Source organism: Lentinus tigrinus (genome assembly GCF_003813185.1).
Source record: "Lentinus tigrinus ALCF2SS1-7 unplaced genomic scaffold L226scaffold_25, whole genome shotgun sequence".
Lineage (NCBI taxonomy): Eukaryota > Fungi > Basidiomycota > Agaricomycetes > Polyporales > Polyporaceae > Lentinus > Lentinus tigrinus.
In genome coordinates, this window is record NW_027137934.1 from 320,494 (window position 1) to 346,771 (window position 26,278).

At 56.3% G+C, this 26,278-nt stretch overlaps 13 protein-coding genes and 1 non-coding gene across 14 annotated transcripts; 5 read left to right on the forward strand and 9 right to left on the reverse strand.

Annotated features, from left to right (window-relative positions):
• Positions 1–1,133: 1,133 nt before the first annotated feature.
• Positions 1,134–2,222, reverse strand: L226DRAFT_467618 (diphthine synthase; the record flags this gene model as incomplete). Its single annotated transcript, XM_067676081.1, has 5 exons — positions 1,134–1,479; positions 1,535–1,804; positions 1,860–1,984; positions 2,038–2,109; positions 2,160–2,222. The coding sequence occupies 5 exons, from the start codon at positions 2,220–2,222 to the stop codon at positions 1,134–1,136; spliced, it is 876 nt and encodes a 291-aa protein (XP_067532679.1).
• Positions 2,223–3,428, reverse strand: L226DRAFT_588636 (uncharacterized protein; the record flags this gene model as incomplete). Its single annotated transcript, XM_067685599.1, has 5 exons — positions 2,223–2,791; positions 2,852–3,028; positions 3,078–3,110; positions 3,160–3,320; positions 3,381–3,428. 5 exons carry the CDS (start codon positions 3,426–3,428, stop codon positions 2,578–2,580), a joined length of 633 nt encoding a protein of 210 aa, XP_067532680.1. The 3' UTR covers positions 2,223–2,577.
• Positions 3,429–3,556: 128 nt separating this feature from the next.
• L226DRAFT_537545 (asparaginyl-tRNA synthetase) lies at positions 3,557–5,985 on the forward strand. The gene is made up of 6 exons (XM_067681340.1): positions 3,557–3,747; positions 3,808–4,199; positions 4,255–4,581; positions 4,640–5,593; positions 5,647–5,705; positions 5,759–5,985. Exons 2-6 carry the CDS (start codon positions 3,855–3,857, stop codon positions 5,781–5,783), a joined length of 1,710 nt encoding a protein of 569 aa, XP_067532681.1. The 5' UTR covers positions 3,557–3,747; positions 3,808–3,854; the 3' UTR covers positions 5,784–5,985.
• Positions 5,833–7,858, reverse strand: L226DRAFT_588656 (glycoside hydrolase family 71 protein). Its single transcript, XM_067685600.1, has 10 exons — positions 7,832–7,858; positions 7,719–7,774; positions 7,543–7,662; positions 7,163–7,361; positions 7,019–7,093; positions 6,821–6,964; positions 6,720–6,761; positions 6,574–6,673; positions 6,279–6,517; positions 5,833–6,216 (listed from the first exon to the last, which is right to left on the reverse strand). The coding sequence occupies exons 1-10, from the start codon at positions 7,847–7,849 to the stop codon at positions 5,941–5,943; spliced, it is 1,269 nt and encodes a 422-aa protein (XP_067532682.1). The 5' UTR covers positions 7,850–7,858; the 3' UTR covers positions 5,833–5,940.
• A 306-nt stretch (positions 7,859–8,164) lies between these two features.
• Positions 8,165–9,955, forward strand: L226DRAFT_512317 (uncharacterized protein; the record flags this gene model as incomplete). The annotated part of the gene is made up of 2 exons (XM_067678334.1): positions 8,165–8,369; positions 8,427–9,955. Exons 1-2 carry the CDS (start codon positions 8,345–8,347, stop codon positions 9,953–9,955), a joined length of 1,554 nt encoding a protein of 517 aa, XP_067532683.1. The 5' UTR covers positions 8,165–8,344.
• A 298-nt stretch (positions 9,956–10,253) lies between these two features.
• On the reverse strand, positions 10,254–11,088 carry L226DRAFT_467591 (uncharacterized protein; the record flags this gene model as incomplete). The annotated part of the gene is made up of 2 exons (XM_067676076.1): positions 10,254–10,512; positions 10,736–11,088. The coding sequence occupies 2 exons, from the start codon at positions 11,086–11,088 to the stop codon at positions 10,254–10,256; spliced, it is 612 nt and encodes a 203-aa protein (XP_067532684.1).
• A 356-nt stretch (positions 11,089–11,444) lies between these two features.
• Positions 11,445–12,224, forward strand: L226DRAFT_512321 (uncharacterized protein). Its single transcript, XM_067678335.1, has 5 exons — positions 11,445–11,622; positions 11,684–11,767; positions 11,823–11,833; positions 11,910–11,924; positions 11,985–12,224. Exons 1-5 carry the CDS (start codon positions 11,472–11,474, stop codon positions 12,111–12,113), a joined length of 390 nt encoding a protein of 129 aa, XP_067532685.1. The 5' UTR covers positions 11,445–11,471; the 3' UTR covers positions 12,114–12,224.
• A 58-nt stretch (positions 12,225–12,282) lies between these two features.
• Positions 12,283–12,356, reverse strand: L226DRAFT_t195. Its single transcript has one exon. It is a non-coding gene; the product is annotated as a tRNA-Ile (tRNA).
• Positions 12,357–14,429: 2,073 nt separating this feature from the next.
• On the reverse strand, positions 14,430–15,042 carry L226DRAFT_573471 (uncharacterized protein; the record flags this gene model as incomplete). Its single annotated transcript, XM_067684860.1, has 4 exons — positions 14,430–14,462; positions 14,537–14,703; positions 14,784–14,933; positions 14,985–15,042. The coding sequence occupies 4 exons, from the start codon at positions 15,040–15,042 to the stop codon at positions 14,430–14,432; spliced, it is 408 nt and encodes a 135-aa protein (XP_067532686.1).
• Positions 15,043–15,366: 324 nt separating this feature from the next.
• L226DRAFT_162490 (uncharacterized protein) lies at positions 15,367–16,296 on the forward strand. The gene has a single exon (XM_067672553.1). It carries the CDS (start codon positions 15,493–15,495, stop codon positions 16,117–16,119), a length of 627 nt encoding a protein of 208 aa, XP_067532687.1. The 5' UTR covers positions 15,367–15,492; the 3' UTR covers positions 16,120–16,296.
• Positions 16,297–19,121: 2,825 nt separating this feature from the next.
• L226DRAFT_467652 (uncharacterized protein) lies at positions 19,122–20,788 on the reverse strand (the record flags this gene model as incomplete). The annotated part of the gene is made up of 6 exons (XM_067676084.1): positions 19,122–19,624; positions 19,683–19,824; positions 19,873–20,045; positions 20,181–20,454; positions 20,514–20,567; positions 20,633–20,788. The coding sequence occupies 6 exons, from the start codon at positions 20,786–20,788 to the stop codon at positions 19,122–19,124; spliced, it is 1,302 nt and encodes a 433-aa protein (XP_067532688.1).
• Positions 20,789–21,597: 809 nt separating this feature from the next.
• Positions 21,598–23,486, forward strand: L226DRAFT_162581 (uncharacterized protein). The gene is made up of 5 exons (XM_067672554.1): positions 21,598–21,962; positions 22,015–22,365; positions 22,424–22,636; positions 22,689–22,861; positions 22,928–23,486. Exons 1-5 carry the CDS (start codon positions 21,726–21,728, stop codon positions 23,349–23,351), a joined length of 1,398 nt encoding a protein of 465 aa, XP_067532689.1. The 5' UTR covers positions 21,598–21,725; the 3' UTR covers positions 23,352–23,486.
• A 62-nt stretch (positions 23,487–23,548) lies between these two features.
• L226DRAFT_162603 (uncharacterized protein) lies at positions 23,549–24,899 on the reverse strand. Its single transcript, XM_067672555.1, has 3 exons — positions 24,636–24,899; positions 24,153–24,577; positions 23,549–24,095 (listed from the first exon to the last, which is right to left on the reverse strand). The coding sequence occupies exons 2-3, from the start codon at positions 24,561–24,563 to the stop codon at positions 23,622–23,624; spliced, it is 885 nt and encodes a 294-aa protein (XP_067532690.1). The 5' UTR covers positions 24,564–24,577; positions 24,636–24,899; the 3' UTR covers positions 23,549–23,621.
• L226DRAFT_162611 (uncharacterized protein) lies at positions 24,515–26,198 on the reverse strand. Its single transcript, XM_067672556.1, has 5 exons — positions 26,145–26,198; positions 25,255–26,083; positions 25,146–25,208; positions 24,636–25,088; positions 24,515–24,577 (listed from the first exon to the last, which is right to left on the reverse strand). Coding segments are annotated over exons 2-5 (1,035 nt in total). The 5' UTR covers positions 25,772–26,083; positions 26,145–26,198; the 3' UTR covers positions 24,515–24,575.
• Positions 26,199–26,278: the final 80 nt, after the last annotated feature.

A 26,278-nucleotide genomic window follows, 5' to 3' on the forward strand; every position in this document is an offset into this window, starting at 1 on the left:
GGGGAAACAAGGCGAGAGACGCATGCCCGGACGCGGATGGGTTTAATAAGGCCGCGTGCCCGTGCGCGCCATCTATTCATACGATCATCTCGAGATCTCTGCCACAAGTTGATCGGATGACTTGCCACCCTTAGCGGCGCTTTGTCGTTTACCTCCGCGTTCCTGAACTTCGTCATAGTCTGATCTTTCTCACAAACTTGCATGACCTTTTTGGCGTGCTTTGTGTCAGTACTTCCCGCCTCTTTTCGCGGTAGAATCATAATCCTCAGTTCCCAGAGTGTCAACTCATCGCCGCTGCGGTTATCGCACCGGCCCCTCACCGGAGGGTGCCTGGAATGACGCATTGACTGCACCGGAGACCTTCCATCGTCGGACAGGATGAGGCCTGGTGAGACCACGTTAATACTGAACTTCCTGCCGCAGTGGATAGACCTGTCGCCGAGATCCCCGACCGCGGTCGCGCTATGCCTCTGTAGGATCCTGCCACACCAAGCGTGCCGGCGGTGAGAAAAGCTCCGGCTCCGAGGCCCACATTCGCGCTGCAACTCTGTTTCGCCGCCGCGATGACGCAGCACGCCATATTACGAAGGCATCGAAAGTAAAACGGCGGCTCGGGCTGTTGATGATGACATATGCCAGACGCTCCATGTACACGTCGAGCTGAAGACGATCCCTGGTGCCCGCTGCACCCTTGAGCCGGGAAGATAACTAGGCTGAAGAAGGTCCAGACTTCGCTTCTCGCCCTCGATGGGTCCATGCCTAGCTATCCAGGGTGATCTAGCGAGCAATGGACTGTCAGTCGGGGCGTTCGGCCTCCTCGGGCAGAGCGGGTGAAAGCGAATCGGTGAGAGAAACTGTCAGGCTCAAGAGCACACACCTGCATCGACTGTCTCATGAATTAGTCCGCTGATAGAGAGCGGGAATCTGGCGCTATGGCAGAACACGTTTTCATGGCAGATGGCATCGCGTATTGGTTATAACCATGCCTCGCCGTGGGACCATGTGCAAACTTCCAAGACTACTGCTATAATGAACCCTTCCACGATCTGCGATGTCCTGTGCGTGAGGTACGCAGTCGGTCAGCAGGACGCTCGTTATTACCACCCCAGAATGCAACACACCGTCAGGACCATTCAGTCCAGTGCGCAACCGTACACGCGCTTCGCCACATCCTTCCATGTCTCCCGGTTTAGTGCGAAACTCTCCGCATACTCGACCTCGAGGTGGTGCAGCCGCTTGCCAACGATCACCAGACTGTGCAGCGGCTCGCCATACGTCTCTGGGGGCGCTGCAAGGAGTTCTGTAAGCGTTCCGGCGACAATGCGTTCCTCCGGCCCGCCACCGACTCGGGAAAGTGCGATCGCAAGCGTTGAGTCCGGGGCGAGCGTCCCGCTTTGTCGCTTCTCTTCCACTTCAGTGAGCTGTGACACTGCCTGGGTGATCGACATGTACCGTGGCGGCTCGTAAATTTTCCTCCCTCTGGATCGTTCACAGGTAAATTATCAAGGAGGGGCGAGTGATAGGTGTGACCAACCTTGCGAGGTTCTCTTCGCTCTGCTCCTTGACCTTGATATCGAGCAAGACGAGCGTGTGCATTCCGAGGTCTGCATTCTCCTTGATGCGGTCATAGAAGCTGTCCGGTTTCCACGTCTCGGTGAAGAACACGAGTGAGACCGTTTGTCCGAAGTTGTACAGCTGCAGTCCGCACGCGCCAACCGCATTCATAATCGATGCGTTATGGATGATTCGCGTCGGGATGTTGAGCGATCGTGCGCGGAGCACGATGTCCGTATGTGTGGTTGCACTGGTCAGACAATGAGTAAGTGCCTCACTGACTTTGATGGTGAATTGATTCCTACCCGTAGGGGTCGCCGACTACGAGTAAGGAGACGTCTTCTTTATCTGCGTTGCGGAGGATCTCGTCGCTTTCGGTTTCGACCATGTCGCGATCTGCTACGATCAGCTCCTTCCCATAGAATGCTTCCTTGCATAATAGGTAAGCAATCATATTCATGGTGTCGTTTGTGATGGACTGACCAGTCGTTCTTTTTGTATCATGAGGATGCTGGTATATGCCTCCAGGTAGACCCGGGATGACCCCTTTACGGCCTGTAGGGAGCTAAGTAATGTCATGATGCATATGAACACATGAAGCTTACCTCCAGACCACGCAAAGTAATGTCCCTCTCATCGCAAAGACCGAGGCCGATGATGTAGAACATCCTTGCTTTCCGTCGGGTGGTGGTGGTAAAAGGCAGAGAAAGATGAGATCTCGATCGAGGGCGAGAATAGATAAGATTAGATCTATGATCGACCGTAAGTCTACACCAGGCTGGCCAGAGACCAGCCCGCGTTTCGTCTGGTCGTGCACACAGAACTGTTGGCAAGGAGACGCGAGAGCAACTGAGAGACCGGGACGAATGCTGTCGATACCTGGCGAGAGTAGTAAGACGACGGGAAGTGAGAACTTTACACCGCTGCCCATTAGCACCATAAACACACTCGTACAATAACACGCCCATCCAAGAGGCACAACCAGACAGAAAGGGAGAACACAATGACCCTCGCTCACAGACGCTATGACTCCGCCCGACCGCCTTTCACTAGCCCCTGCGCCTTCTTGTCTTTGCTCGGGTCACGTTCAAGGTCCATTGGGTCGTACGGAGAGCCGGCTGTTGAAGAGCCCAACGGCTCATCGCCACATCCACAGTCATAGGTTGCATCAAGGTTTGCACAGTCGAACTCTTCGTGGCCGAGTCGGGCGTTCACTTGGTTGTGTAGGAAGCACAGCCTGCGAAGAGCACACCACATCATGAAGGAGTGGCAGAGCATGAAAGTATGTGGCACGCACCAAGTGGCGGCGGCACGTCTTGACGACGTCTGAGGGGGGAACTTCTTAAGGAGCAACTGGAATTCTGCAGCGCACTCTCCACATGGATAGAGTCGCGACATGAGATGGAAGTAGTTGTTCAGCGCGTCGCGCTCATCTTGCGAAGGTTCCTCGGGGAATCGCAGGGTCATGGTGTGCCTAGGGCTTCGTGAGTCAACTTAGAACATGAAACGTTCATGACACTCACAAGAGTTTCCAAGTCGCCCGACCCAGCTCCGCCCTGCCCCAGTATGAAGACGTGCGCCATCATCGTGAAGTAACTGACTCACTTCGCAGTAGCATTGCCAAGCTTCGGCATGATAACGTTCCCCTTGACTCCCTGTGCCGGTGAGGGCGGTATGAAGCCCCCTTCTCCGAAGAAATCACCGGTCCATGTGTCGACATATGTCCGGGACGGCGGATGTAGTAGCGCGAGCGACCCCAGTAGGAACTGTCAGAAACAAGACAGGTCATTGAACCTCGACTCGGTGTCCCGAATCAAACGACATACGAGGGCAAAGACAGTGAACAGGAACGTTTTGCCGAATCGTGTGATCATGGGGGAAGCAGAGTAAGGATGCAGTGGTGCCCAGACGCGCGCGGCATTTACTCGCACCGCGTCGCGAGGTCGCGATCAGTCCGAGTCGCGACCTCGCGCGGTGCCTCTCCCGTTTCCCAGTCACCGCGCGCACGCCGCGAGTGTTGTCTAGGTTGTGGATGGTGTCGATGCAGCTGGCAGTCGAGTTGTTGGTTAATAGAACCTGTCAGGACCGTGAATAGGCAGCACGCCGGAAATCTCGCGTAGATAAGCCGAGAGCTTTATCGGATTTTGAAAGCAGCTAAAGTTAAGGAGAACGAGTTTGAACTGCATCCGTTTCGTGAGTCACTACCATCACCTACATCGCCCTCTAGAGTCACTCGTCTGACCAGCATAAAAGGACAGGGAAGACCGACTGGGCTAGACAGAACTCCCGCACGACACACCATGGCCCCGATTCACGTCGATGAGTCCACCGGCTCAGATGAGACTGGTAAGGGAACGCCTGAGGCACCCTACCAGACCCTCGCGTTCGCTGTCTACACCTACCCCGAGGGCCCCTACGTTATCCGCAAGGACGCGTCAGGCACATACGAAGAGCCAACCCAGTCTGCGCTGAAGAAGGCAAAGAAAGGCGCAGACGGTATCGAGAAGAAGCGCAAGAAGGCGGAGGAGCTCGCTGAGCGCGAGGCAAAGGAGAAGGCAGAGGCGCGAGAGAAGAAGGAGAAAAAGCTCGAAGAGAGCAAGAAGATCGTGCTCAAGGAGGACCCCAGCTTGCCCGCCGCCGTGAAGGTACGTGCTCGCCCCCCGTCGCGACCCGCATCCGTCCAACCCCGTGGTTGTACAGGCGAAGATCTGCAACCTCACACCGCTCAGGACAAAACGCGTCAAGACCTCTGGCTGGGTGCACCGTCTCCGCGACCAGAAGGAGATCATCTTCATCGTCCTCCGAGACGGCACCGGCTACCTCCAATGCGTCCTATCCGGGCAGGTCGCGCAGACGTACGAAGCACTCACTCTCACGCTCGAGTCCACAATCGAAGTCGTGGGTACACTGAAGGTTGTGCCTGAAGGCCAAACTGCCCCAGGCGGACACGAACTTGTCGTGGATTACTGGAGAGTGCTCGGCGCGGCACCTGGAGGCGAGGACGCATTCACCAACAGGCTCAACGAGGCAAGTATTATGTTATGACCGGCTGAACTGCCAAGCTCACTGAACCGTGTCCGTTCAGAAATCAGACCCCTCCATCCAGGCCGACCTGCGGCACCTGGTGCTTCGCGGCGAGACCGCCTCGGCGACGCTCAAGCTCCGCTCTGCCCTCCTCACCGCGTTCCGCTCCACGCTCACGTCGCACGATCTTACCGAGGTCACCCCGCCGTGTCTCGTGCAGACGCAGGTAGAGGGTGGCGCGACGCTCTTCAAGCTCGACTACTACGGCCAGAACGCCTTCCTCACGCAGAGCTCGCAGCTCTACCTTGAAACATGCTTGCCCTCTCTCGGCGATGTCTTCTGCGTGCAGGAGAGTTTCCGCGCAGAGAACAGCCACACCCGCCGGCATCTGAGCGAGTTCACGCACCTCGAGGCCGAGCTTGCGTTCATCACGTTCGAAGACCTCATGACGCACCTCGAGACCGTCATCTGCGAGACTGTCGATAAGTTGCTGCAGGACCCAGTATCCGCCGCGCTCATCAAACAGTTGAACCCCGGCTTCGAGGCCCCCTCGCGGCCGTTCCTCCGCCTCTCGTACGTCGAGGCGATCAAGTGGCTCAACGAGCACGACATCAAGCACGAGGCCGAGGACGCGAACGGGAACGTCATCAAGGACGAGCAGGGCAACCCGGTCATGGTCGAGCACAAGGTCGGCGACGACATCGCCGAGGCCGCGGAGCGCAGGATGACGGACATCCTCGCGCGCCCGGTGTTCCTCTACGGCTTCCCGGCCGAGCTCAAGGCGTTCTACATGAAGAAGATGAACACCGAGGGCGGCCACACGTTCACCGAGAGCTGCGACTTGCTCATTCCCGGCGTGGGCGAGATCGTCGGCGGCTCGATGAGGATTGCAGACGAGCAGGAGCTCATTGCGGCGTACAAGCGCGAGGGCATCGACCCTGCGCCGTACTACTGGTTCACTGACCAGCGCAAGTACGGCACATGCGAGCACGGAGGGTATGGTCTTGGTGTTGAGGTGAGCTCTGTTTGATTCACTGAGAACTTTGACACTTGCTTATACGTCTACAGCGTTTCTTGGCTTGGCTGGCGAAGCGATACACCGTCCGTGAATGTTCTCTGTACCCCAGGTATGTCTGACTCTCACCATTGCTGCTCGGGTGCTGATCACTGCGATCTTCAGGTGGCCAGGCAGGGCGACCCCTTGAGCAGACTAGAGGCAGTAGAAGACGCAAGAAGACAGTGTATTCCTACATGTATAGATCGAGTCTTACCAGGGTTTTCCGTATCCAGTGCAGCATGTTTTCTCTCGCTCGTCCTCCTGCTATTGCGTCCAATAATTTATGACTGATCGCTCTCTACTGTCTATATCAGAGATGCCGCCACAAACACATTAAAGTTGTACGTTCGAGGCCTCTCGTGCACCCGGAATTCGCGATGACTTGGTGCGCAATCGGCGACGACGACGCCATCGCGGAACATCGTCGCCTTCATGCCTCCGCCAGCGGTCATCGGGTGCGATAGCGTCGTCACTCCCTTCTTCACCAACCAGGAACGACCATCAAGACCGCCGTCCGTCCCTGACACACGAACTTCCGCAGGAGCTATGGCGAAGATGACGACCCAGAACTTGTCGTCCGTCTGAGACCCGACCGTCAGAAATCGCTGCAGATCCCTCGAGAGTCAGAGTGGAGCGTACGTACCAACTCCCAGCGATCTGGCCGCGGCACTGTATCGTGAGTCGCATTGGCGGCTTTGAGATGGGGGCGGGACCACATGAAGATGCGGTCGCGCTCGATAGGCGGGTACGCGCCGTCCTTGAACGCGCGTGCAAAGTATTCGTTCAAGTCCAGCCAGGCGTCGTGCGGGAAGCCGTCGACCCATGCTTCGGAGTTCGGCTGTGCGCCCTTGATAGGCCCGATGTAGTGCGACTCGCCGTAGTCTGGAGGGCGTCAGTCATGAGTAGTAGTAGGGTCGCGAGTTCGGATGCATATGCACCATTCCAGGAGATGATCTGCACAATGTCGACTTGGTCGCGCATGGCGATCAGCTGGGTCCATCGTCTGACGAACAGCCAGTCATCTCCTCGGTATATCCACTGTGGTTGTTCTGTAGTCAGCTCGTAGACTTCTGCAGCATTGTACGGGGAGACGCGCGTTCTTGTTCCACGAATCAGGACCATAGTGCTGCGCGAAGTCGTCAGCGACCAGATGTTCTGCCATCGGTGCGAGAGAAGTGGTCACACCGTAAAGAACCACGGGGAGACCGCTGCCATGAAGGTGCGGCCACCGAGGTGATGGATATGGTGGCGGTCGGTATCGAGCTTCGGACACTCGATCTCATGCCTTGGAGAGTCGACTGTCAGGTGTATCGGCCAAGACCCATTCCACTACCCCAGCGGTCACCGGTCAGTCGTCGGAACATTGACCCAACAGGCTCTCACGTTGAAGTATCCGTCCATGGCGGTGATATGCGGATAGCGGCGAGGGTCAATGAAGAACGACGGGATCAGGTGTATCTATGAACTTCTAGTCAACGATGGTTCGGGGCATTACATTCATTAGATGCGCTTCTTCATCTCGCGTACCGGGGCAATGTCTTCCAGAGAATCCTTGACGAATTGCCAGGCTTCTTGCACCGTCGCGTGGCCGAACAAGCTGTCTTGTCCCGCGAACGTTGACACGAGCACCTTGCCGTGGTACAGGAGTTGGTTTGGGTGATGTGCGACACCTGCCATGTATCTGCGGAGGAGACGGACATCTTCTCTTGTGTTTCCTGGGATCCTTCTGCGTTCGTTCAGAAATCGCATGAGCTTTCCAGAACACGTGAAGTAGCAGAAGGGAGCGGCGGACGGAGGACCCTGCAAGGTTCACATGGCTAGAAGATGGATCGTCCACGTCCAAGAGGGGATTAGCCTAGGTACCAGCCGCGGTCGTGTAAGGTTGAGGGCTACGACGGCATACGTACGTCATGTCGAAACTCATAAACAGCTTGAACGGCGTTTTCAACTCGAGCGCCGCAGCATAGCACCGGACCACCGAGTCGTACTGCCAGTCCTCTGGACCGACGTTCAGGGCAAAGGCATCGCTGAAATTAGGAGGACTGTGTTAGCGCGGCCGTGGCACCAGAAGCTGAATGCTCACATTCCCCGAGAAGAAGCCAGAGCAATGTCGTCCTTCCATTCGTGGACCGTGTAAGGCTGTTGGTGTCGATCAGCATTTGCGCATGGTGTCCTTCACTCATGAGAACCGATTACATATGTATTCCCGACCATGAAGCTGTGTGGTTAACGCGAATCAGTGAAGTTGTTCCGAGAGGTGCCTCTTGCGAGTGAACTCTCGGCGATACTCAACTGGGCGACCACCAGCTTTCGGGACATCGAGTCAATTTCTTACGGTCCCGGTGACCTCTGACTGGAGAATAGTGTTCCTGTCGAGAGAGAAGGTTGCTCCCAGAACGCAGGGAGGAAGGCTGAGAGCACCGGGCCCCGGGGAAGCTGCCGCGAAGCGCAAGTACACGCGTGAGAAAACAACCTTGAAGTTGCACGGCATTTGGACGACTTTGACTTTGCCCATGATGGCAAGTCCGATCACCAGGTGTTCCGCCTCCAGACCTCCAAACACGCCGTCTCCCCATACATAAGTGCCGCACAATGCCAGCCGAGACAGCGAAAGGCATCCCACATCGACTCTGCAACTCCCGACCTTGACCAGCCACGGAGTGCGCGCTGCGTGCGCGAACGCCGCGGAGTTCGAGTTCAAGTCTGCCAATGCCAGTGGGGACCACAACTTCCTGTGAGTCTGAGTCTTTCTGCCCGAAAAGACTCGAACTCACCAACTTCGAATGTGCAGCAGCCACGGCCGCGCGGCGCGACATGGAGGACTTCTCGGCCTTGAAACGCAGCGACGAGCCATTCTTCCTGCCCGCGCACGACGGGATCGTCCATCACCCAGAAGGCGGCGCGTCCTACATCTGCAGGAAGGAGTTCATCAAATGCATCCTGCGCCAGCTCGGACTCGTACCGCCCAACGCAAGATTCCCTTCCGAGTCCGAGTCCGAGTCCACCGCGGAAGCCTCGTCGTCGAAGACCTCGAACCCGCGTCCCGACCTCCCCGCGTTCGACTCCGGCATCTCCTTGGGACCCGACGGTTCCTCGACTACGGTCTACATCCACGTCGGCGCGCAGCCCAACAACAGCCCGCACACCGGCACGATCACCGTCTTCGCCGCCGCCTTCGTCTTCGCTCGCGCGCTCCAGACCACCTACAGAACGCTCCGCGAACGCGCCCTCGCCGCGGGCATGGACATGTCAGGCTGGGTGGACGCCGTCCGGGCGGTCGTGCAGCTCGACATCGTCGACACCGCCCCAGACAGCAGCCAGACGAGCACGATCGACGGGATCGTCTACCAGCGGAGCCACCGCTCGACGGGCGCGATGGACTCGTTCCTCCCGGACTATCACGCTCTTCTCTCCGCGCTCTCCGCGTTCGTCGATGGGGAAATCGAGTATAGGGTGACATACCAGGACGCGCTGATGCGTATGCCTGCGATGCGGGACGCGCTACGCGCGATCATCCTCGACCGGGAGCGCATCGAGGCGGAACTCGCGCCCGAGAAGGAGCGTCTTGCGATGCGGAGCGCGTGCCCCGTCGAGGGGTGTGCGCTGGCGGACAAGCATGGCATACGGAACGAGTACGCTGTGGACGCAGAGAGCACAACGGTCACGTTCCGTTGCCCGGAGCACGGCGCGCACTCTGTCCGACTTGAGAATCCCGATGCGCGGGCGCGTCTGGAGCTGAACACCCCGCTCCGGAACCTGGCGCGGACCCTCGTGTACATGGCTGACTCCGTGGCGAGCCGCATCCCTGGTCAGCGCGTCCCGCAGCGCATACACACGCGCGTGACGGGCGGAGACTACCAGGGCACGTACCAGGAGCAATTTTTGTACCGCCAGCTCGTCTTCCTCAACGACGAGATGCGGCTGCCGCTCAAGGACGTCTGGCCGGTGTTCACGTACGTGCCTCTCATCGTCGATTGGTCGGGTGCGAAGCTGTCCAAGAGCTACTACGTGCGCAAGAACGCATACGCGTACCTCAAGCCGCGTGGGATGGAGTACCTCCTCGAGTACAGGAGGATGGTGGAGCAGGGCAAGGACGTGAGGGTGCTGTTTCGGATGGTCGAGGACTGGTTCAACGAGCCGAAGAAGCTGAATAGTCGAGTGTACAGCCTTGAGTACGTCAACCTCATGTTCACTGCTGCTGAAGAACGGAGGCGGACCGTCATGGGGGAGCTGAAGGCATTGGGACGAAAGGAGTATGTTCGACTTGCTGTAGCGCTAGTGCTTGGATATGTGGTCGGGAAGACATCCTGTGTAGCTTAGCTCTGAAGCATGCCGGTTGTACGCGCCTGTGCGGATCAGCTCCGAAGCTGACGTGCGTTGCAACGGCATGTTGAGGTGTAGCATTAATTGGTCACAACATTATACAAGCGACTGCTCGAGGGGTTCTATGTCGACAGATCAGTTGGAGGGACATCAGCATTGGGAGAACCGACTCACACAAGGTAGCGCGACGATACACAGACAGCGTGGTAAGAGCATGGTGGAAAGTATGGTACAGAAAGTCGATGTGCAGCATCCAAATAATCCAAACGGAAGGAACGAGTGCCCGAAAATGGTTCTAGAAGATCTTCTCCATATCCTCCAGCTTCATCTCATTGACGAGCTGCTTCGTGGCATACCGCCACCCTTGCGGGACGGCGATGTCGAAGCGCGACTTCAGTTCGGCCGTCGTGAGTGGTTTTCGGAGTTTGTAGAGCTCCGTGACGGGGTATCCATACTTGGACTGTTTCAGACCCCGGTCGAAGTCGTCGTTTCCAACACCGGAGGGGTCGTTGACCTCGCCCGGAACCTTGGGCGTGGTCGTGAACATGAGGTATCTATGCAGATCCGCATGAGCATCCGTGATTCATAGCGACAGCACGCATACAACAAGCAAAGGGTCTCGCAAGGTGTTGCTCAGACATGTCGGAGACAACTGAACTGCTGACTGGAGAGCGTCCCCGTCCCAGCACGGCCTCCCATATGAGAGGTGTCCTCAGCGGAACGCAACCAAGCGACACGTAGCTGATGAAAAGAAAATCAAAATAGCGACGAACGTACGTTATGGCAGACGTGGGTGCTGTCTCGTACAGCCAGAACCGTGTCACTGTCTCCAGCTTGTACTTGCGGTACTCGTGGTTCTTCTTCCTCGCCGCGATGAGTTTCGTGAACTCGGGCTTGATGGAGAGGATCGCGTCTGTGGAGACCCGGTTCTCGTCTCCAGCCTTTAACTTGGACTTGGCCTTCGGTTTTGTCGGCTTGGGCGCGGATTGCACGCGTTTTGGAGGTGGTAGCTCGTCAGAGGGGGAGCTTGGGGATGCTGCGCGCGGCGGTCTCGATACGGCGGAAGACTTTGTGAACCCGAAGAGTGTAGTCTGGTGAAGGGGCTTCTTCTCTGTTCGTTCGGCAGGCATAGTGTCAAATAAAAATCAAGGTGGGAGGTAGTGGTGGTGAGGAACTTGGCGTCCACGCGCCCCGACGCGTCTGTGGCTGAGCGGGGTAACATTCCCACGGCACGACGCGACGCGTCAGGACGCGTCTTTCTCATGCGCGAATGCGACATGTCTCTCACATACCACATATAAACCGCACAGGATGACAGAATATTGAAGGTGAGCGAGGCGTTGCGGAGCAAGAATGGGCGTCCCCATCCGAGACGCGCTGTTGCAGCGAAAACGGGCCATAAAGGACGATGATGTCATAGCCAGTCTCCACTACACCAGGGCGCATATAAGCACTACTTATAAGCACGCACCTCTATCGCGCACCACGACCAGCTACTACCTATCATTCCACCATGTCTGAACACCGCCCGAACACCTCTCCCCCTCCCGAGGGTCATGGCCCCGCCGTCGTACCCAACGACGCCCGCCCGACAACTGACTTCCAACCCGCGCCGCCATCCGAGACGGTCCAACCGACAGCGGTGGGCACCCCACCTCAGCAAGGTACGTCCCAGCCATCCTTCCAACTTGCGATACAGGTCGTTGAAGCAATCAACTCGCACAGCTGCTACACAACCTGGCTCCGGCCCCGCCGTCCAGAACGTAGTCGTCGAGCAGACGAAGCCCTCATTCAACCAGCAAGTAATTGGTGCGTATGCATATAACGCATGTCCGTGGCTCGAGATGCTGACGCTCAGATGCAGGGTACGCCAAGGTACGTCATGCATGATATGAGCCGTTGGCGATTGTACGTACTGACTGGGTACGGTCTCATTGCTTTGGCTCTGCAGGAGATCCGTGGTACGGTACGTGGTCACCCCGCCGAATGACGCTAACTTCCATGTTGACACCGCATGCCTTCGCAGATCTTGCGCAAGCACGATACCAAGGATTACGGTGGCAAGATTCGCAAGGGCGAGGAGCCGTGGCCGCCCCAACCTGATCAGAACGACACGACCTCCTCGCCCACATCGGCAAATGCCAACCCACAATGATGGCATTCGCTACCATTGTTGTTGTATCGCGTTGTATCCATACCATAAACTGCCTAATGATGACATGGTACCCTTTCACCACGCAAATCAGCACAATATGTGGCAAGGGGGAAACGGCAGTGTGCACAACCAATAATGAAAAAAACAAACCTACATGTCGTCAAGACAGTGGCCAACGCCGGGATCGAACCGACGACCTTGGCGTTATTAGCACCACGCTCTAACCAACTGAGCTAGCCGGCCATACAGTAGTGCTAACCCATATAGATATGTGCTTAAAGTGGACACAGAGCATTATGCTACTCTTGAGATACGAGTCAAGATGCTACTTGTACTTACGATCTGATGATGAATAGTATCGGGCCACTGTAGAATCAGTCGACAGGCATGATAACGTGAATTGCATGGGTAGAGTGCTCACACAACGGTAGTAATATTAGTAGGTTCTACGCTACAAAAGCAAAAGTAGTACTAGATCGAACATTTAACTCACCGGCAAATGCTATAGCTTTTGCGGACCGTGCTACTTTTAGAAGGTGGAGTCGTAATTCAATCAAATCTGTGACTTGTCCGACCTCGCTCTCGAACAGGACGACCATGACAGACATGCTGTACGCAGTAGCCGGTCCCCCGGGCACGCCCATGGTACCATATATCATCAAGCCTGAGGAAGCGATGAACAGCGTCAGCATTGTCATCTATGGAGCGAAATTGACTGTTGAACACACGTCGCACCGGCCGCAGGGCAGGTTCGCAATGAGCGACACCGTGACCGTCTTCGAAGCTCTGAGGCTCGGACGCAAGGTTTGTCCAAGATACCGAAAGCCACTGCGTGCACAATAGGCTGCCGCCATATAGGTGTCGACCTGAAAAGGGAAGCGCGACGGCTGGACACATGTGCTCAGGCTGTGACACACGAAAAGCGGAGACCCTGCGACGAGCAGATACTCACTACAAGAGTGTTCAGAGGGTATTGTGGTCAACCTGGGCATACATGGCGAGAATAGAGGGAGGAAGGAGGGTGTCGAGTGGCCAGGTAGTCTTGCGCGTTTTGTAGCGTCGACTAGACCGCTTTGGCGATCGTACAAGAGCCTTGCTAAAGATAAGAGCCGAAGACTTGGCCGGAGTTATCAAGAACGAGAGGCACGGAGAAGATGTGAGGGCGTCGAACTTGAAGTCGTATCTGGCAAGCCGCGCAGTCCAAGAGGAGTGGTCTGAAACATACCATATATGAGCTTCTGTACGGCCACTGCATGCACGCGTTCCATGGAACTTGACGCTGTCACTTCAGATGAAGGTTGCGAGAGTGGAGGAAGCGTCGAAAGAGCTGGTGATAGTAGGGGGAAAACGTCAGTACGAATTGAGCGCTAACTGCTTGACCGTGACATACCCGACTCGGCACGATCACGAGGCCGTGTCGAAGCTGGGACGAATTGTCTAGCAGTTTAATAGTATGCGGGCACTCAATAGAGCGTATCGCACGTACCGTGAGGGTGTTGAAGAGGTGCCAAAATAGCTAGAAAGCGGGGAGAGACGGGGAGGGAGCGACGGTGTGGCACCGCGTCGAGCTTGGCCTCGAGCTGGCCGGTACCGCCGTAGGAAGGCAACGCGACGTCGAGTAGGCCGCCGGTGACGATGCAGAACGGGCTGTCGAGGACGTCCAGGTCCTTGGCTGATGTCGAGCCTCGAGAGCGACATGTCAATTCGCCCGCGCGATCCAACGGCGACGCTATAACGTTGTTCTCGATAGTACTTCGTGTTCTTGGTGACGACGCGTGTGCAGGACGTCGCGGGCGGTGTGCAGGAGGTGGATTATATGCCGGACGGTGTGGTGGTGGTCGGAGGACGCATCGGATACAGTGACTTGCGCCCAGCGACACGCGAGGAACATCCCCGCACACGAAAGGCCCGGTAGACCTGGGAAGTGGTCGAGCGTAGATACTGATTAGTACCGTGACCTCGGGTGAGGTAGGGGTAGGTAAGTAGCTTAAGGGCTGTGGGTGCGCAACGTGAGCAGCGTGAGCAGGCGAACATTGCTAGGCAGCATCAAGCGTGGAGGCTTGAATCTTCGTCGCCGTCGACGCGCCGGGAGATGGCAGCTTGCACGGGTTGGCCGCTGGCGGGCTTAGAGATGGCCGCAGCGGCATTTGCTCGTGGCGTCATGTGCGATTCAACGCGACATCCATTGAACATATTGAACTTGGTTATCCAATCTGGAGGAACACGCATAGTATACAAATCGAACAAGCAGCGCACCACGTTCTGGGGATCAAATACACCTGAGCAACCCAATGCCTCGTGAGTCCGGTCCACACTTCACTCGCACATGGCTGCGAGTTGCTGTTCAGCCTAGAAAACGGGTGCATAGTGAGTGTCGTAGTATGGTTGATCATATCAAAGGTCACCATGAGTCGACGACTTACTTCCTGCCGCACCTGAAGTTCCAAGAGAATCCCTTCGCCGACCATCTCCCACACAACCGTTGCCACCACCTGACCGGGCAGCTTGAAGACATGAGCCCAGTAGGCCATATCGTTAATGGACGGGGTATACCCGGCAGGATACTTCTTCAGCTCCTGGCGAACCAACTCTAAACAAATGGCGTTCATCAGCTTTACTTGCACTGGACCCTGTGGCATGCACATCAGCATGAGTGAAGATATAACTCACCTTCTGCCCGCGCATGGAGCTTTTGCTCCTGCCGTTTCATCCATTGGTCATGCGATCTTTTCCTGTAGCCCTCGAACCCGGGCAGCTGGCGGAGTTCCTCGAAAAGTCTGATGCTCTCGCCTTCGGTTAGGACCTTGCCCCTGGTGCGCTCTATTGTGAAGATGAGAGACAAGAGCGGCAGATTTGAAGTTCAGTCCATACCTTTCCTGTACGCCTCGGCCTTCTCGTGACGAAGACGTTGGGTGGAAGTCGGGGTCATCGTCGGCGAGCTGAACAGAAGTTGACTAAGGAGAGGCGGGGGTGGAAAGGTTAACGTGGGCGTGAAATGCGGTGGGACGCGCGTACGAGTCGGCGCTCGGGGAAAGCTGAGGAAGGGGTGGATCCGAGTCGTCGTAAGGTCCTCTAAAACCTTTTTGTTGACATAAATTTGACTTCGCTGCGAAAACCAGGTTCCCATCGCTCGTTAGACGGGTTGTCGCTCCTACTATCGGCTTCGTGCGCTCTAGCCTGATGTCCTGGATTGTCGTGCATCGTCAGTTCCTCAAGAATGAAACTCCGAGTTCGTGCAAAACCATCCCGACTATGGATGTGTACTCCACTCGACAGGAATACTCCGGGCATGGAGTGCGATTGAGAGGAGCATAGTTGGTTCACCACAGACGTCTTCGGTGTACCTTCTGGTGAGCAACATTGCAATATTCGGGCTTCGATGGTTCAAGCACGAACCGGCGCGCGTTGGCTACAGCGCAGAAGACTCGTCCACACCTCCCGCAGCTGTAGAACAAGAGGGCTCGACCGCATGTCAGCACAAATGCGAATTGCGATCTTTCAATACGTCTCTCGGAGAATGTTTGGCTGTCGGAGAGCGCGCTCATGGATGAAGACCTTCGCAAGTCGCTTTCTCTGCCCTCCCCAAGGTCCATCTATCGTTGGCTTTCAATGCAAAAATGATCGCAAACAGAGCATCCACGCGATCGCTACAGGCAGTCGGACTGCAGACCACGCACGATCGCGTGTCGGCTCTCTTGCGGGCGATTGCTCCTGCACGTCACCGGCGCTAGCGGCGACGGTGATGTCCAAGTCGCCGCCGGCCCGAGGACCATCCGCTGCGTTCCTCGGCCTGTGGCCCATCGGTTCTGGCAGGCGGAACATGCTCAACGCATGCGGTGGTAGCGGACGCGCATATCTTGAGATCGCGCGTCCCCACAACCTGACACCAGTTCAAGAATTGTGGTACATGGACGAAGGCGGCTGCTTGACAGACGGTCAATGCTCTCCCCTCGAGAAAACGGAAACGGTCTGCGAAGCTACATGGATCGGTAGAGATCCGCCGTGATGGCGTATCGTCCTAGGAGCTCCGGAGCGTATACAAGCAAGCGACGACGCCATGAAAATGTCAGTATGTGGTGAATGAGCCGCAGCTTATACGCACCGTATTTCCAGCAATGCGGCAGGCTCTGACTCACTCAGGAGTGATATGAATCAGAGAGGCAGCAGTAGCCATTACTGGGTGAGTCCCACATACTGGTATGGATAGAGCCAGAACATCGATGCCATGCAGCGCAAGACGCATGCGTTGGTTCTCATGATGCCTGGGTGCTACGTCATAGTGAGTGGTTAAGCTGGCATACGCAAGTTTGATCTGAAAACACACCAAAACCCTGATAGAATTGGGCCAAGTTACTGTCAGTAACTGGACCCAAGTATGTCAGTGCTTTCGTGTGTTATCAGATGCAACCTGTAAATCCACTATCATGGATTGATGGAAAGTCCCTTGGGGTCCAACCATGGAAATGGACATGGTGACACTCACCCTCCAGGGTCTCAATATTGACACTAATGGTGTCATTCTGAGGACCGCCATGCAACCTAAGGGATGAACAGAGAGTCGGAGACAATGCTCAGTCTGTGCGCAGCGTATTCACCAAAAATCAGGGGGCAGAAAAATACGCACAGCTGAGCCGCATACAGATCGCTACAGTCTGCTACAATTGACACCGGCAGAAAGGGATGCCACTCACTGCCAACTGGCGCAGTCACCGATGTCTTGAGACTCCTTGAAGTCCAACTCCGACTTACTCCGGTCCGATCATGACGATGACCTGGCCGAGGGGAGAAGAGAAATCACGTCCAGGAAGGGAGTTGGATGGAGCGGAGGAGGTTGATGATCACTGATGCGATGAGGAGGAGGAGGTCGGGGCATGTCCGGAGTCCGAGACATGTCCGGGAGTGACTCGGAGTCCGACGGACGCGCGTCGCGAGCGCAGGGCATCACGCCCGCGTGTGGAGCGGGCGCCTCGTATTCCCAACATATCACTTATGTTCACGCAGGCTCGCCAAGCCAGTCTCACTCCTGCGCATCCCGGAGCATGACACACCTGCGCTGCAACCGATACTTGACATATACCACCGCTATCCGATGAGGAATATGCATGGGTGTTCAAGTTGCTTGTTCGCGTGGCATAGACAATGGACGTCCCATTCCGTACTATAAGTATCGTCTGCTACCAGTGTCATCTGCCATGACGGAGGTCAGCACATTCGGGAGAATGAGTATTCATGTTGTTGTTCGACGTACCAATGTATACATCCTCCGACGGCTTTCTTCCGCTTCTATACACTAGACCTCGGCCATTGTCTCCCTCTGCCCACAAAGTAAACGGCCTACGCAACGCGTGTAGTCAGTCAGCGCATCCAAGGCGAGTACTCGTACCTGAAACACCGGTATTTTCTCTGCTGGCTAGTAGTAAGTTCATAGGTCTTCGCCTGCCGCTCAGTCTGCCGCTGCGTCTCTCCAGAATCACTGCATGACCAACAATATTCACCGCCTGCACCAGTGCGGATACAGAAACTTCCCCGGAGAGTCTGAAGTTGTAGGCTCCGTATATTTGAATGACCGAGAGCCATCCTCGAGGGCCGTCTTGGAGGCCCTTCGTCATCCCGACCTCAAAGACCTCCCTCAAGTCAGGCTCATTCTGCGGTCTCTGGAGTCCCGCCGGATCCGTGCCCCTGCTTCAATTTCCGATTTGCCCGCTCACGAGGGTGTCCCCTCAAAAGACATCCGTGAGGATTCAATCTCAGTCTCACCAATTCCCCATGCATGAACGTTGCAATTGCCCTTTATTCCCGCCTCCGGGAATAATACCTTGTAGCAATGCGAACACGCATACGCTCCCTGATCGAAACAATCCTCGAACGAGCGACACAGCCGCTCTCTCCAACGTCACATCCAACTCGTACATGCCCATGGCCATGCCGGCGATGCACGAAAGTCGGTTGTTGGAGGATCGGTCGCAGCAGCCCGTGAAAGTTCTGGGGACACCTCCTCGGAGAAACGGCAACATTCAGGACGAGATCATTGCATATCAAACATATAATAACCACAACGATCCGTGTAATGAATACAGGCGGACCATGCTTGACAAGCAGCGGCACAAAAGTAAGTACGTTGCGCGAGTCAATTTTGAAAGCGAATCATCTCAGTCACGTGACCTGAACGCAGCGGCATCATCCCATCGTCCCCTCGAGTCGACGAGGGGTGAAAGCCTGCTAGACTCCTCCAATGTCACTCAAGACATACGGCGAAGCGTAGAGACTATGGAAGAAGGGCTTACTCTGCGAAACGACGCAGAATAAGCCCGTAAACAGCCAGTCCTCGAGTGGTGGGCCCCCAGAATCCGCCCGGGAGGAAGGGGTCGTGCGCAACCAACTAGCACAGCTCGGCACAGTCAACTGACTGCGCAGGTCGTCTCTCGTTGCGTTATCGCAAGAGTATCTGACAGACCCTTTCCTGCTGGCCAGGGCTGGCTCCATGTTGGGGGGGGGGGGTGCTCCCCGGCGTCGCACCTCTTGCATAGTGAGAACGACGCGCGGCATGCGAATTGTCCACGAGCGGAAGCGCGACCGGTGCGCGCACAGTCCATCCTCGAGGAAGGTGGCGGGATCGGTCGATGTGCGGGTCGACAAAGGAATGTATGGGTGACCTGGTAAATATCAGAATAGCATGCACATGCCGTCCCTCGTAGGCCCAGCACGGTAGCGTTGCACAGCGAGCGGGACGATCACAAACCTACATAGCGGCGAAAGGGATGGTGGTCGTCAGAGACAAACCACCCCCACTCAGCCAGATGAACACCAAGTTCACGCAAGCATGAGCGCGCCTATATCCAGGAATCGACACTGGACTTCATAACGTTCGTGGCGAAGACGGTGTACAGCACCATCCCAATCTCTCTCTCCTCCGACCAGCTCTCTAGCCATCATCGCCCCGCCAATACCAACAGCCATGGCGTGCGGCAAGGACGCGCGTGACGTCACGGAATCGCGAGATCGACGTCCTCAGTACCAGATCGACCGTGTTCGGTGAATCGGTAACATGCCTGCCGACTCGATCCCTTCGACGCCATCCGGTCGGCCCTCGACGCGCTTCGCGAGATCCCACAGGTAGAAGTCGATGACGACGCTGCTAACAGCGTCCTCCGCCTCGTCTACGTCTTCTTCCCCGCCGCCGTCCACCCCAGAACGCCGCGCGTCAGCGACGATCCTAAGGATCTCCCGGCGGACGCGTTCGACAGCGACGATGCTCGCCGCACGGATGCTCAACTCCTCGGGGCTCCCAGACGCGAGCGGGGTACGGGTGTTGAGGAGTTTGACGAGCGAGGGCGGGTACGAGAGGATACGGAGGTGGTGCAGGATCTGCGGCACCCGGTAGTCGGCAAACATGGTGAGTTCGTGGATGCGCGCGCCTGCGGGGAACAGCGGGTGTGGGTGGGAAGCGTGTTCGGGATAGAAGGCAGCCCATGCCTCGGCGACAAGAATCTGAGTGCGTTTCCAGATGTACACTGAACATGCATAAGCATCAGTACCCTGCCTCGACGACGACTAGAACGAGATACGTACCTCGTCGTCTGTCGTACATATGCTCGTCGCGGAAGGACGGGAATGTGTCCGCGACCATCTTGACTAGCTGCAGTGCTGATCCTCGGTCCTCGTATCGTCGTCGAAAGGCCTCGATGAAGCCGCAGAATGAACCGCCGAAGTCCTAGAAGCGACATGAGAAGACGTTGAGAAAATGTAGAGACGAACTCACCGAACACAGGATTACGCCGACTTCGCGGAGTACGCGTACGCGCTCATGCAACAATGGGATCCCTTCTGTTGATTGCGCGGCTGGACGGAAGACATGCTCGATGAGCGAGTCTGGACAGCGTGTCTCGGAAGCGTAGAATGCAGGGTCGGTGATCGGAATTCCGTCCTCGAGTGCTGCACGAAGGAGAGTAAGCATCAAGGTTTAGGGGGAAGATAGACAAAAGGCGGTGAATTGCCATGGGGTAGACGTGAAATAATTCGGAACTCGACGCGCAGGATAGTGTTACTACTAATCCAATGCGAACTCACCTCGATCAATTGCCGCAACCAACGACCAGTACCCCGTATGGACGACCATCCGGTCCGAGTCCCAACCTTCGCGCCATTCTACACCGTATCGCCCATGCTGGCCCTCCAGCTCCGACCAGAAGCTGAAGTTGAGGGAGGATATGAGGAAGATCCAATTGAGGCATGCGTGCGTAGATGGATCCTTCCAAGAAAAGGGCTCGGCTGGACAGATGTGGAGAGGATGTGTTCGCCAGGTTCGCGGTGCATAGGACTCCCGCTGCATTTGGGCATGAATCTGCCGCAGATACGCGTCAGCTCCAGTCTCGCATGCTTTAGTATAGGTGCAGATCGTACATATTTTGCTGCAGATCGTATCCCATCTTCGTTTGGCCGCGCGAGTCCGATTGCCTGACGAGGAAGTAGAATGCTATAAGAGGCTGCTCGGACTGTCGAGAAGCATGCTCGCAACCTACTTCGACGGCCCATTTGGAGGTCTCCAGCACCGGGTTGACACCCTCGTCGTATGTTGGGCGTATTTGGGCACCATCTACTTGAGCAGCGTGGTCTCGTTTCACATCGCCATTCGTCTGAGGCTTTTCATGGGGTTTTGTGGTAATTGTCACAGTCATCTGACGTAGCAGGTGCCGCTCCTAGAGTACGACTGAGGTTATCGCAGTGATCTTGAGGGCAGTTCGAGGATACGGAGAAAGCGAAGGCGGAATGCAAACATCGTGGCGGGCGACGGAAAGAAAAGTGATCGAAGCCAGCGAGGAAACCGCATCGGGCGCTTAGACTTTGTTGAACATCTGCTACGTCCGCATACATCTCTGAGGTCTCATGTTCTGCGTTGTGTTGAGCTCGTTTTTTTGCCGGAACATTCAGGAAGACCACCGTCTTTATCCAAGCTGTAGTGGCTAGGTCGCTGAACTAGGTTGTTCGGTCGAAGTTCAAACGTTAACGCTCAACCTACATACATCGCCGACCTTCTCAACACTATACCTTGGAATCGCCGAACGTCAGGATAGGACATGACATTGATATCTGGTCACTGTCAATGGCCGCCTGCGTATATGACTCTGACTGGCAACCATGAGGTCGATGTCACGGTCCTGCGCCGCACAGTGAGTATGTTGCCCTTGTTCTGGGCTCTTCGTCGTGCCTCGCGTGTTCTGCTGAGCATATGCATGTACAGTACGCTCGCGGTACGATTGATCACGTAGTGATCGCAGTCCTATCGCAATTGTGGGCATCTTTGCAAGGAGTGTCTGCGCTACCATTCCGCAAGGCACAGTCGACTGCGCACGTCTGACTCAACGCCCTCACCCACCGGGTTCGGATTGAAACCGCTCAACAAGGCCCACCAGCGTCGATATACAGCCGCTGCGCATGAGCACGCCTCGTCGCGCAGCTCCTCCGCTGTCTGCGCAGTACGCGCTCATCTGCAGCTAGCATTGCAAGGATCGCGGCCGGTCCAACTTCGAAAACGCCCACGCCAAGGATATAAACGCTAACGTCATCGGAGGGACAGCCTCGCCGTCCATCTCACCCACCTTGAATTCTACCATCATGAGCACTCCGAACGCTGGATACAACCCGGAAAAGGGCCCGGAGACGAGGGAGCTCCTCGCACCCCCACCGCCTGGTCCTCCCGGCTACTATGCCGTCTACCAGCCCCCCGTCGTGATCCCTCAGGACCGCCCCAGGAATGCCCGCAGGCGGCGTTTCTGGCACTTTCTCGCCTGCACTTTCATCTTTGTCGGTGCAATGCACCTTCTCGCTCGCCAGGGACATCATACACCTTTGGCAAGTCTTCGAGCACCATGTTCATGAATGTCAGAAGCTGACGTTGCAACAGTGGTATGGGGGCTCCCCCGCTCAGCAGCAGGTTAGCGACGACATGTACCCCTACACGCCTGCACAGTGCTCGGAGGCTGTGAACTGGACCACGGACGTCGCGAAGCACCCAGACGACTTCCCATTCCACGCGCAGACGTCCTTCACCCTGCCCGTCGGCGCGAAGGAGCTCGCGTTCGTCGCCGAGGGCGCGCAACAATATGGCCACTTTGAGCTCTCGCAAACCGCCGACGCAGGCTCCGACGAGGCCATCGTGGATGTGCACGTCTCCTACTACGAGCCGGAGGCACTCTCCGACGCGACCGTCTGCCGTCTTCATCCCGCCGAGGACGACTGGGGCCTCGGAATCTTCGTATGTCGTCCAGCTTCGGCTTGCAACATGCTGTTCTAATTGCTTGTATGCGTAACAGACGCCCCACTGGATTCCCCGACCGCGTACCCGGCGCAGCCTCAAATTCCACGTTCACGTCCGCCTCCCTGCTGCTGACTCGGATTCCCCGCTCAAGATTGAAAACCTTGGTACAGCCTTGCCGCAGTTCACGCACCATATCGAGGACATTGGCGATACCGCGTACTTCGAGCTCCTTCGCCTGAAGGGCTCCAATAGTCCGGTCGAAGCTGAGGTACGCCTGTCAACTCGAGCTTGTCGTCCATGGATGGCTAACGGCTACGCAGTCCGTCGCTGGCAACTTGCTGCTAATCAAGTCCACGAATGGCGCTATTCGCGGCACGTACAACACCTCGACGTCGCTCGTGCTCGAGACATCCAACGCCCCGATCAGCGTGAACGCGAACCTCTTGAACGGCAACGAGCGCCCGACCATCTTGTACGCCAAGACGAGCAATGGGTGCGCCTCCTTTCTCTTTCTCGAATCTCACTACACAGTAAGTACTTACTAACTGGACACTTGTAGCCTCCTCGACGCCGTCGTCACGCTCGCCACGAACACCTCCGACGACACTCAGGGCAAGTACGACGTCACGACGCGCTCGTCCAACGCCCCGCTCCGCCTCACCTTCCTCGACGCGCCCGTCGGCTCCCTGCTGACGGCCTCCGCGCACACCTCGAACTCGCCCATTCACGTCACCCTGCACGAGACGTACGAAGGCCGCTTCGAGGGGTCCACATCGTCGTGGTTCCACCCCGAAGTCAGGTGGAAGCCGGTCGAGGACCCGGCCGGACGCGGGCGCAAGCGGTACGTGCAGGTCGAGACCGACAAGAGGGGCTACATTCGTGGCTCCGCGTACTGGGACGTGGACAATGGGGCGCACGGCAGCGTCTCCGTGGATACGTCGAACTCGCCGCTTCGTCTGGATCTGTCGAAGGTTGATGACTGAGCGGTGGAGGAGGAGCTTTCTGAATCGTTGTGTAACACCCGTGCCTGCTCTTTCACGTTTCTCTTTCTTTGTAGCAGGTGTCGTATTGTGTATTTCACCAAAATCTGGTGTGTGTCCGATGTAAGAGTACTCCGACGAGGCAAAAGCGAACTTCAATTCGAGATCTGTTCGCACGTCGTTTGTACCGCTGAACATCCATCCATGTTCGCGTGACTGTAGTATCCTCTCTCTAGTCTACATGATTTCCACTACGTGATCAGAACCGCGAAGCTACTGCAAGGCTTGCAACCGCTCTCGCTGCTCATACAGCAGCTCCGCGTAATCCGCCACACCCTCTAGAGCAAACTGATAGAACATGTACAGCTTCTGATTTGGCTTTGCCTCTCGTGCTTTCCAGGCAGCATTGAAGGCCGCTCGCAATCGCTTGAGCATCGACATCCACCTCTCCAGCAGCGGCGACATCCCCTTAACCAACGGCGAGTAGTCAGAAATCTCCCAGTCCTGCGTTACTGCGACGAACGCAGAATCACGTTTACCGCCGCCTGTGGAGAGCAGTGCGCGCCAGATCCGCACATCCTGCGAGGCTCGGTCGCCGGCGTCCTCCAGCGCCCGAGGGTTGTAGATGGTTGCCCATAACGCTGTCCACACGAAGGAGTGCAGGTCGTCCATTGGGTTCTGGACGTACTCCTTGTTTTGCATCTCCAAGGCTCTTCTCAACCAGAACGACATGAACTCAGGCGTTCCCTATAGGTAGTATCAAGATGAACAACGCATGCATTGCACAAAATGACATGAACTTACAGATATGACACCTGCGTGTGCCGAACTGGAGAGATACGTCTCTAACTCCGCGGCCATGTCGCCGTCGATGAGGAGAGCCTTGCACTCCGTCGAAATCCCGAGCTTCGCGAGCACTTTCTCGAGTCGCTTCGCAGCAACTACGACATTCTCCAGGTACTCATCTTCCGCCACAGCAGCCTGCAGCTTCATCCAGAAGTCGTCGTCGCTAGATGCCAATGCCCCATCGCCGTCGCGCTCCAAGTGCATGTTGGCTAACCCTTCGGTGACCATCCCAGAGTTGTCGATTATAGGACGGCAGTAAGGCTCGAATAACTGGAATGCTCTGGTCGAGAATGCGGGGCGTTGGACCGGGTTGTCTGGCTTCACGATGTTGCCGATCGTGACATCACGGTGCAAAAACCCACTGTTCATGATCGACAACCATCCTGCCGAACGCAGAGACACGTGAACTCAATTTCCGACATCGAAATAAGGATAACTCACAGAGAAGAGCATGCAGCAAGCACTCGGAAAGATCCCAAGCACCCACACAGTGCTCAAGGCTCTTCCCTTCTTCCGCGGTAACGGTGACGAAAAGAGTGCGATAATCGGGAGAGCTACATTTCAACTTCGACTGCCCTGTCAGGGGATACCACCGATACAGTGCGAACGTTGTGCCATCAGATTTGGGGGGCAAGAAGATGGAGTTCGAAAATGCGGCATTATCGAGGCGGCACGCCTCGAAGGAAATCAGATGCTTGGGGACCCCGAATTGACCGTCGCAAGTGTCATACAGCTTAGCCTCAATCTGGCGCTTCTCGCTGTTCGGCCACGAAGACTTGCTCACTATACCGTGAGGGTAGGCCGATGGTAGAATCACTCCAGAAGAACCTATGATATCCGGCGGGGGTACATATCGCAGTAGCTTGTCATGGTATTTTTTTGACTGGATTGTCGCTGGACATGCGCTATAAGCACCGCTAGCATCGAACATCAATATAGGAGATAACTCACAGACTGGCACGGCGGTAGTCTTGCCGTAGGTAGCCTTAATGGGCTCGGACTTGGGTCTGCACCCTGCGCAAAGTGAGCTATCATTCGACACAATTGCAAGTCGACTCACTATTGGGAAGTGTACGACGGGTGGGTACTACTTGATAAACCGGTATAAAGCTGGGGCGAGCTGGACTCTTCGGAACGGCCCGAACCACGAGTGTGCCGCGGCCGCGGACGGAGAGGGAGTGGAAAAGCACTTTGTCGGTGACGACGCGCACCGGCGAAGTGGTGTCTTTGGAGGGGATCAGGGACTCGAAGCCATTCGTGAACGACGGAAGACCTGCGTCCTCGGAATTTTGCCAGAGCAGGATCGAGAACATGACTCGCTGCACGTCCCGACGACCCCTTGCTTGATGAAGGTCGATCTCATGCGATGCGGTAAGACCACCGCGATGATATATAAGAAAGCGCAGTCTGCGAGTCTTGTGGTTGACACCAATGACAAGGGAGAACAGGCGCAATGGGGCTGCGCTGACCTGCGCTAGAGCATACGTCCACGCCCGCTTCAAGATCCCGTGCCAGTTGTTATCGACCTCCACGGGGATACGAATCTCCATGGCTGCAGGTACAGGGTTTGGGGGCATAGACCAGTAGCAAGTTGGCTCACCGGATCCATCGGGTGCACGTTCTCCAGCAATAAGTTTTGGCCTAAGCGGAGCAGCACCGTCATAATGATCCTTCGTCTTCCGGTCGTACAAGAAAAAATCGAGAGTAGGCCACCACCGGTCCTCACGGGGCTTGAGCTTGAAAGGGCTGCTGGACGACAGCTCACCCCGGACCTTCTCGTAGGCTGTGTCACAATTGCGGACGCATGAGTTGAAGAATTCAGCAAGGTCCGCGTTCCTAGCCGACGCAAAGTTGATAGTTGTTGGCGTGGGCACGGAGCGCAGTGCTGTCTGAACAGCGTTCTCGTCGGAAAGACAGGTAAACGAGTCCAGCGGAGGATATGACTCATACTTGGGCCGTTCAAGCTTCAGGAGTTTGGGAGAGAGCATCCGCGCAATGCTGTCGACATCAAATTGCCAGCTCTGGTCCCCAAGTTCATCTTCCATGGCCACAGGAATGTCTTCTTGCCAGCATAGAAATTCACA

Coding starts and splice junctions, on each gene's coding strand:
- L226DRAFT_537545 (XM_067681340.1), top strand. CDS start 3,855: ATGGCCCCGATTCACGTCGATGAGTCCACCGGCTCAGATGAGACTGGT. Junction 4,200..4,254: donor GCTTGCCCGCCGCCGTGAAG/GTACGTGCTCGC, acceptor GTGGTTGTACAG/GCGAAGATCTGCAACCTCAC. Junction 5,706..5,758: donor GAATGTTCTCTGTACCCCAG/GTATGTCTGACT, acceptor TGCGATCTTCAG/GTGGCCAGGCAGGGCGACCC.
- L226DRAFT_588656 (XM_067685600.1), bottom strand. Junction 7,362..7,542: donor TTTATGAGTTTCGACATGAC/GTACGTATGCCG, acceptor GAACGAACGCAG/AAGGATCCCAGGAAACACAA. Junction 6,965..7,018: donor CCATGGACGGATACTTCAAC/GTGAGAGCCTGT, acceptor CCGCTGGGGTAG/TGGAATGGGTCTTGGCCGAT.
- L226DRAFT_512321 (XM_067678335.1), top strand. CDS start 11,472: ATGTCTGAACACCGCCCGAACACCTCTCCCCCTCCCGAGGGTCATGGC. Junction 11,623..11,683: donor GGGCACCCCACCTCAGCAAG/GTACGTCCCAGC, acceptor CAACTCGCACAG/CTGCTACACAACCTGGCTCC.
- L226DRAFT_162490 (XM_067672553.1), top strand. CDS start 15,493: ATGGTTCAAGCACGAACCGGCGCGCGTTGGCTACAGCGCAGAAGACTC.
- L226DRAFT_162581 (XM_067672554.1), top strand. CDS start 21,726: ATGAGCACTCCGAACGCTGGATACAACCCGGAAAAGGGCCCGGAGACG. Junction 21,963..22,014: donor AGGGACATCATACACCTTTG/GCAAGTCTTCGA, acceptor ACGTTGCAACAG/TGGTATGGGGGCTCCCCCGC. Junction 22,637..22,688: donor ATAGTCCGGTCGAAGCTGAG/GTACGCCTGTCA, acceptor ACGGCTACGCAG/TCCGTCGCTGGCAACTTGCT.
- L226DRAFT_162603 (XM_067672555.1), bottom strand. CDS start 24,563: ATGAACAGTGGGTTTTTGCACCGTGATGTCACGATCGGCAACATCGTG. Junction 24,096..24,152: donor CACACGCAGGTGTCATATCT/GTAAGTTCATGT, acceptor TACTACCTATAG/GGAACGCCTGAGTTCATGTC.
- L226DRAFT_162611 (XM_067672556.1), bottom strand. CDS start 25,771: ATGCCCCCAAACCCTGTACCTGCAGCCATGGAGATTCGTATCCCCGTG. Junction 25,209..25,254: donor CCGTCGTACACTTCCCAATA/GTGAGTCGACTT, acceptor CACTTTGCGCAG/GGTGCAGACCCAAGTCCGAG. Junction 25,089..25,145: donor GACTACCGCCGTGCCAGTCT/GTGAGTTATCTC, acceptor GCGCATGTCCAG/CGACAATCCAGTCAAAAAAA.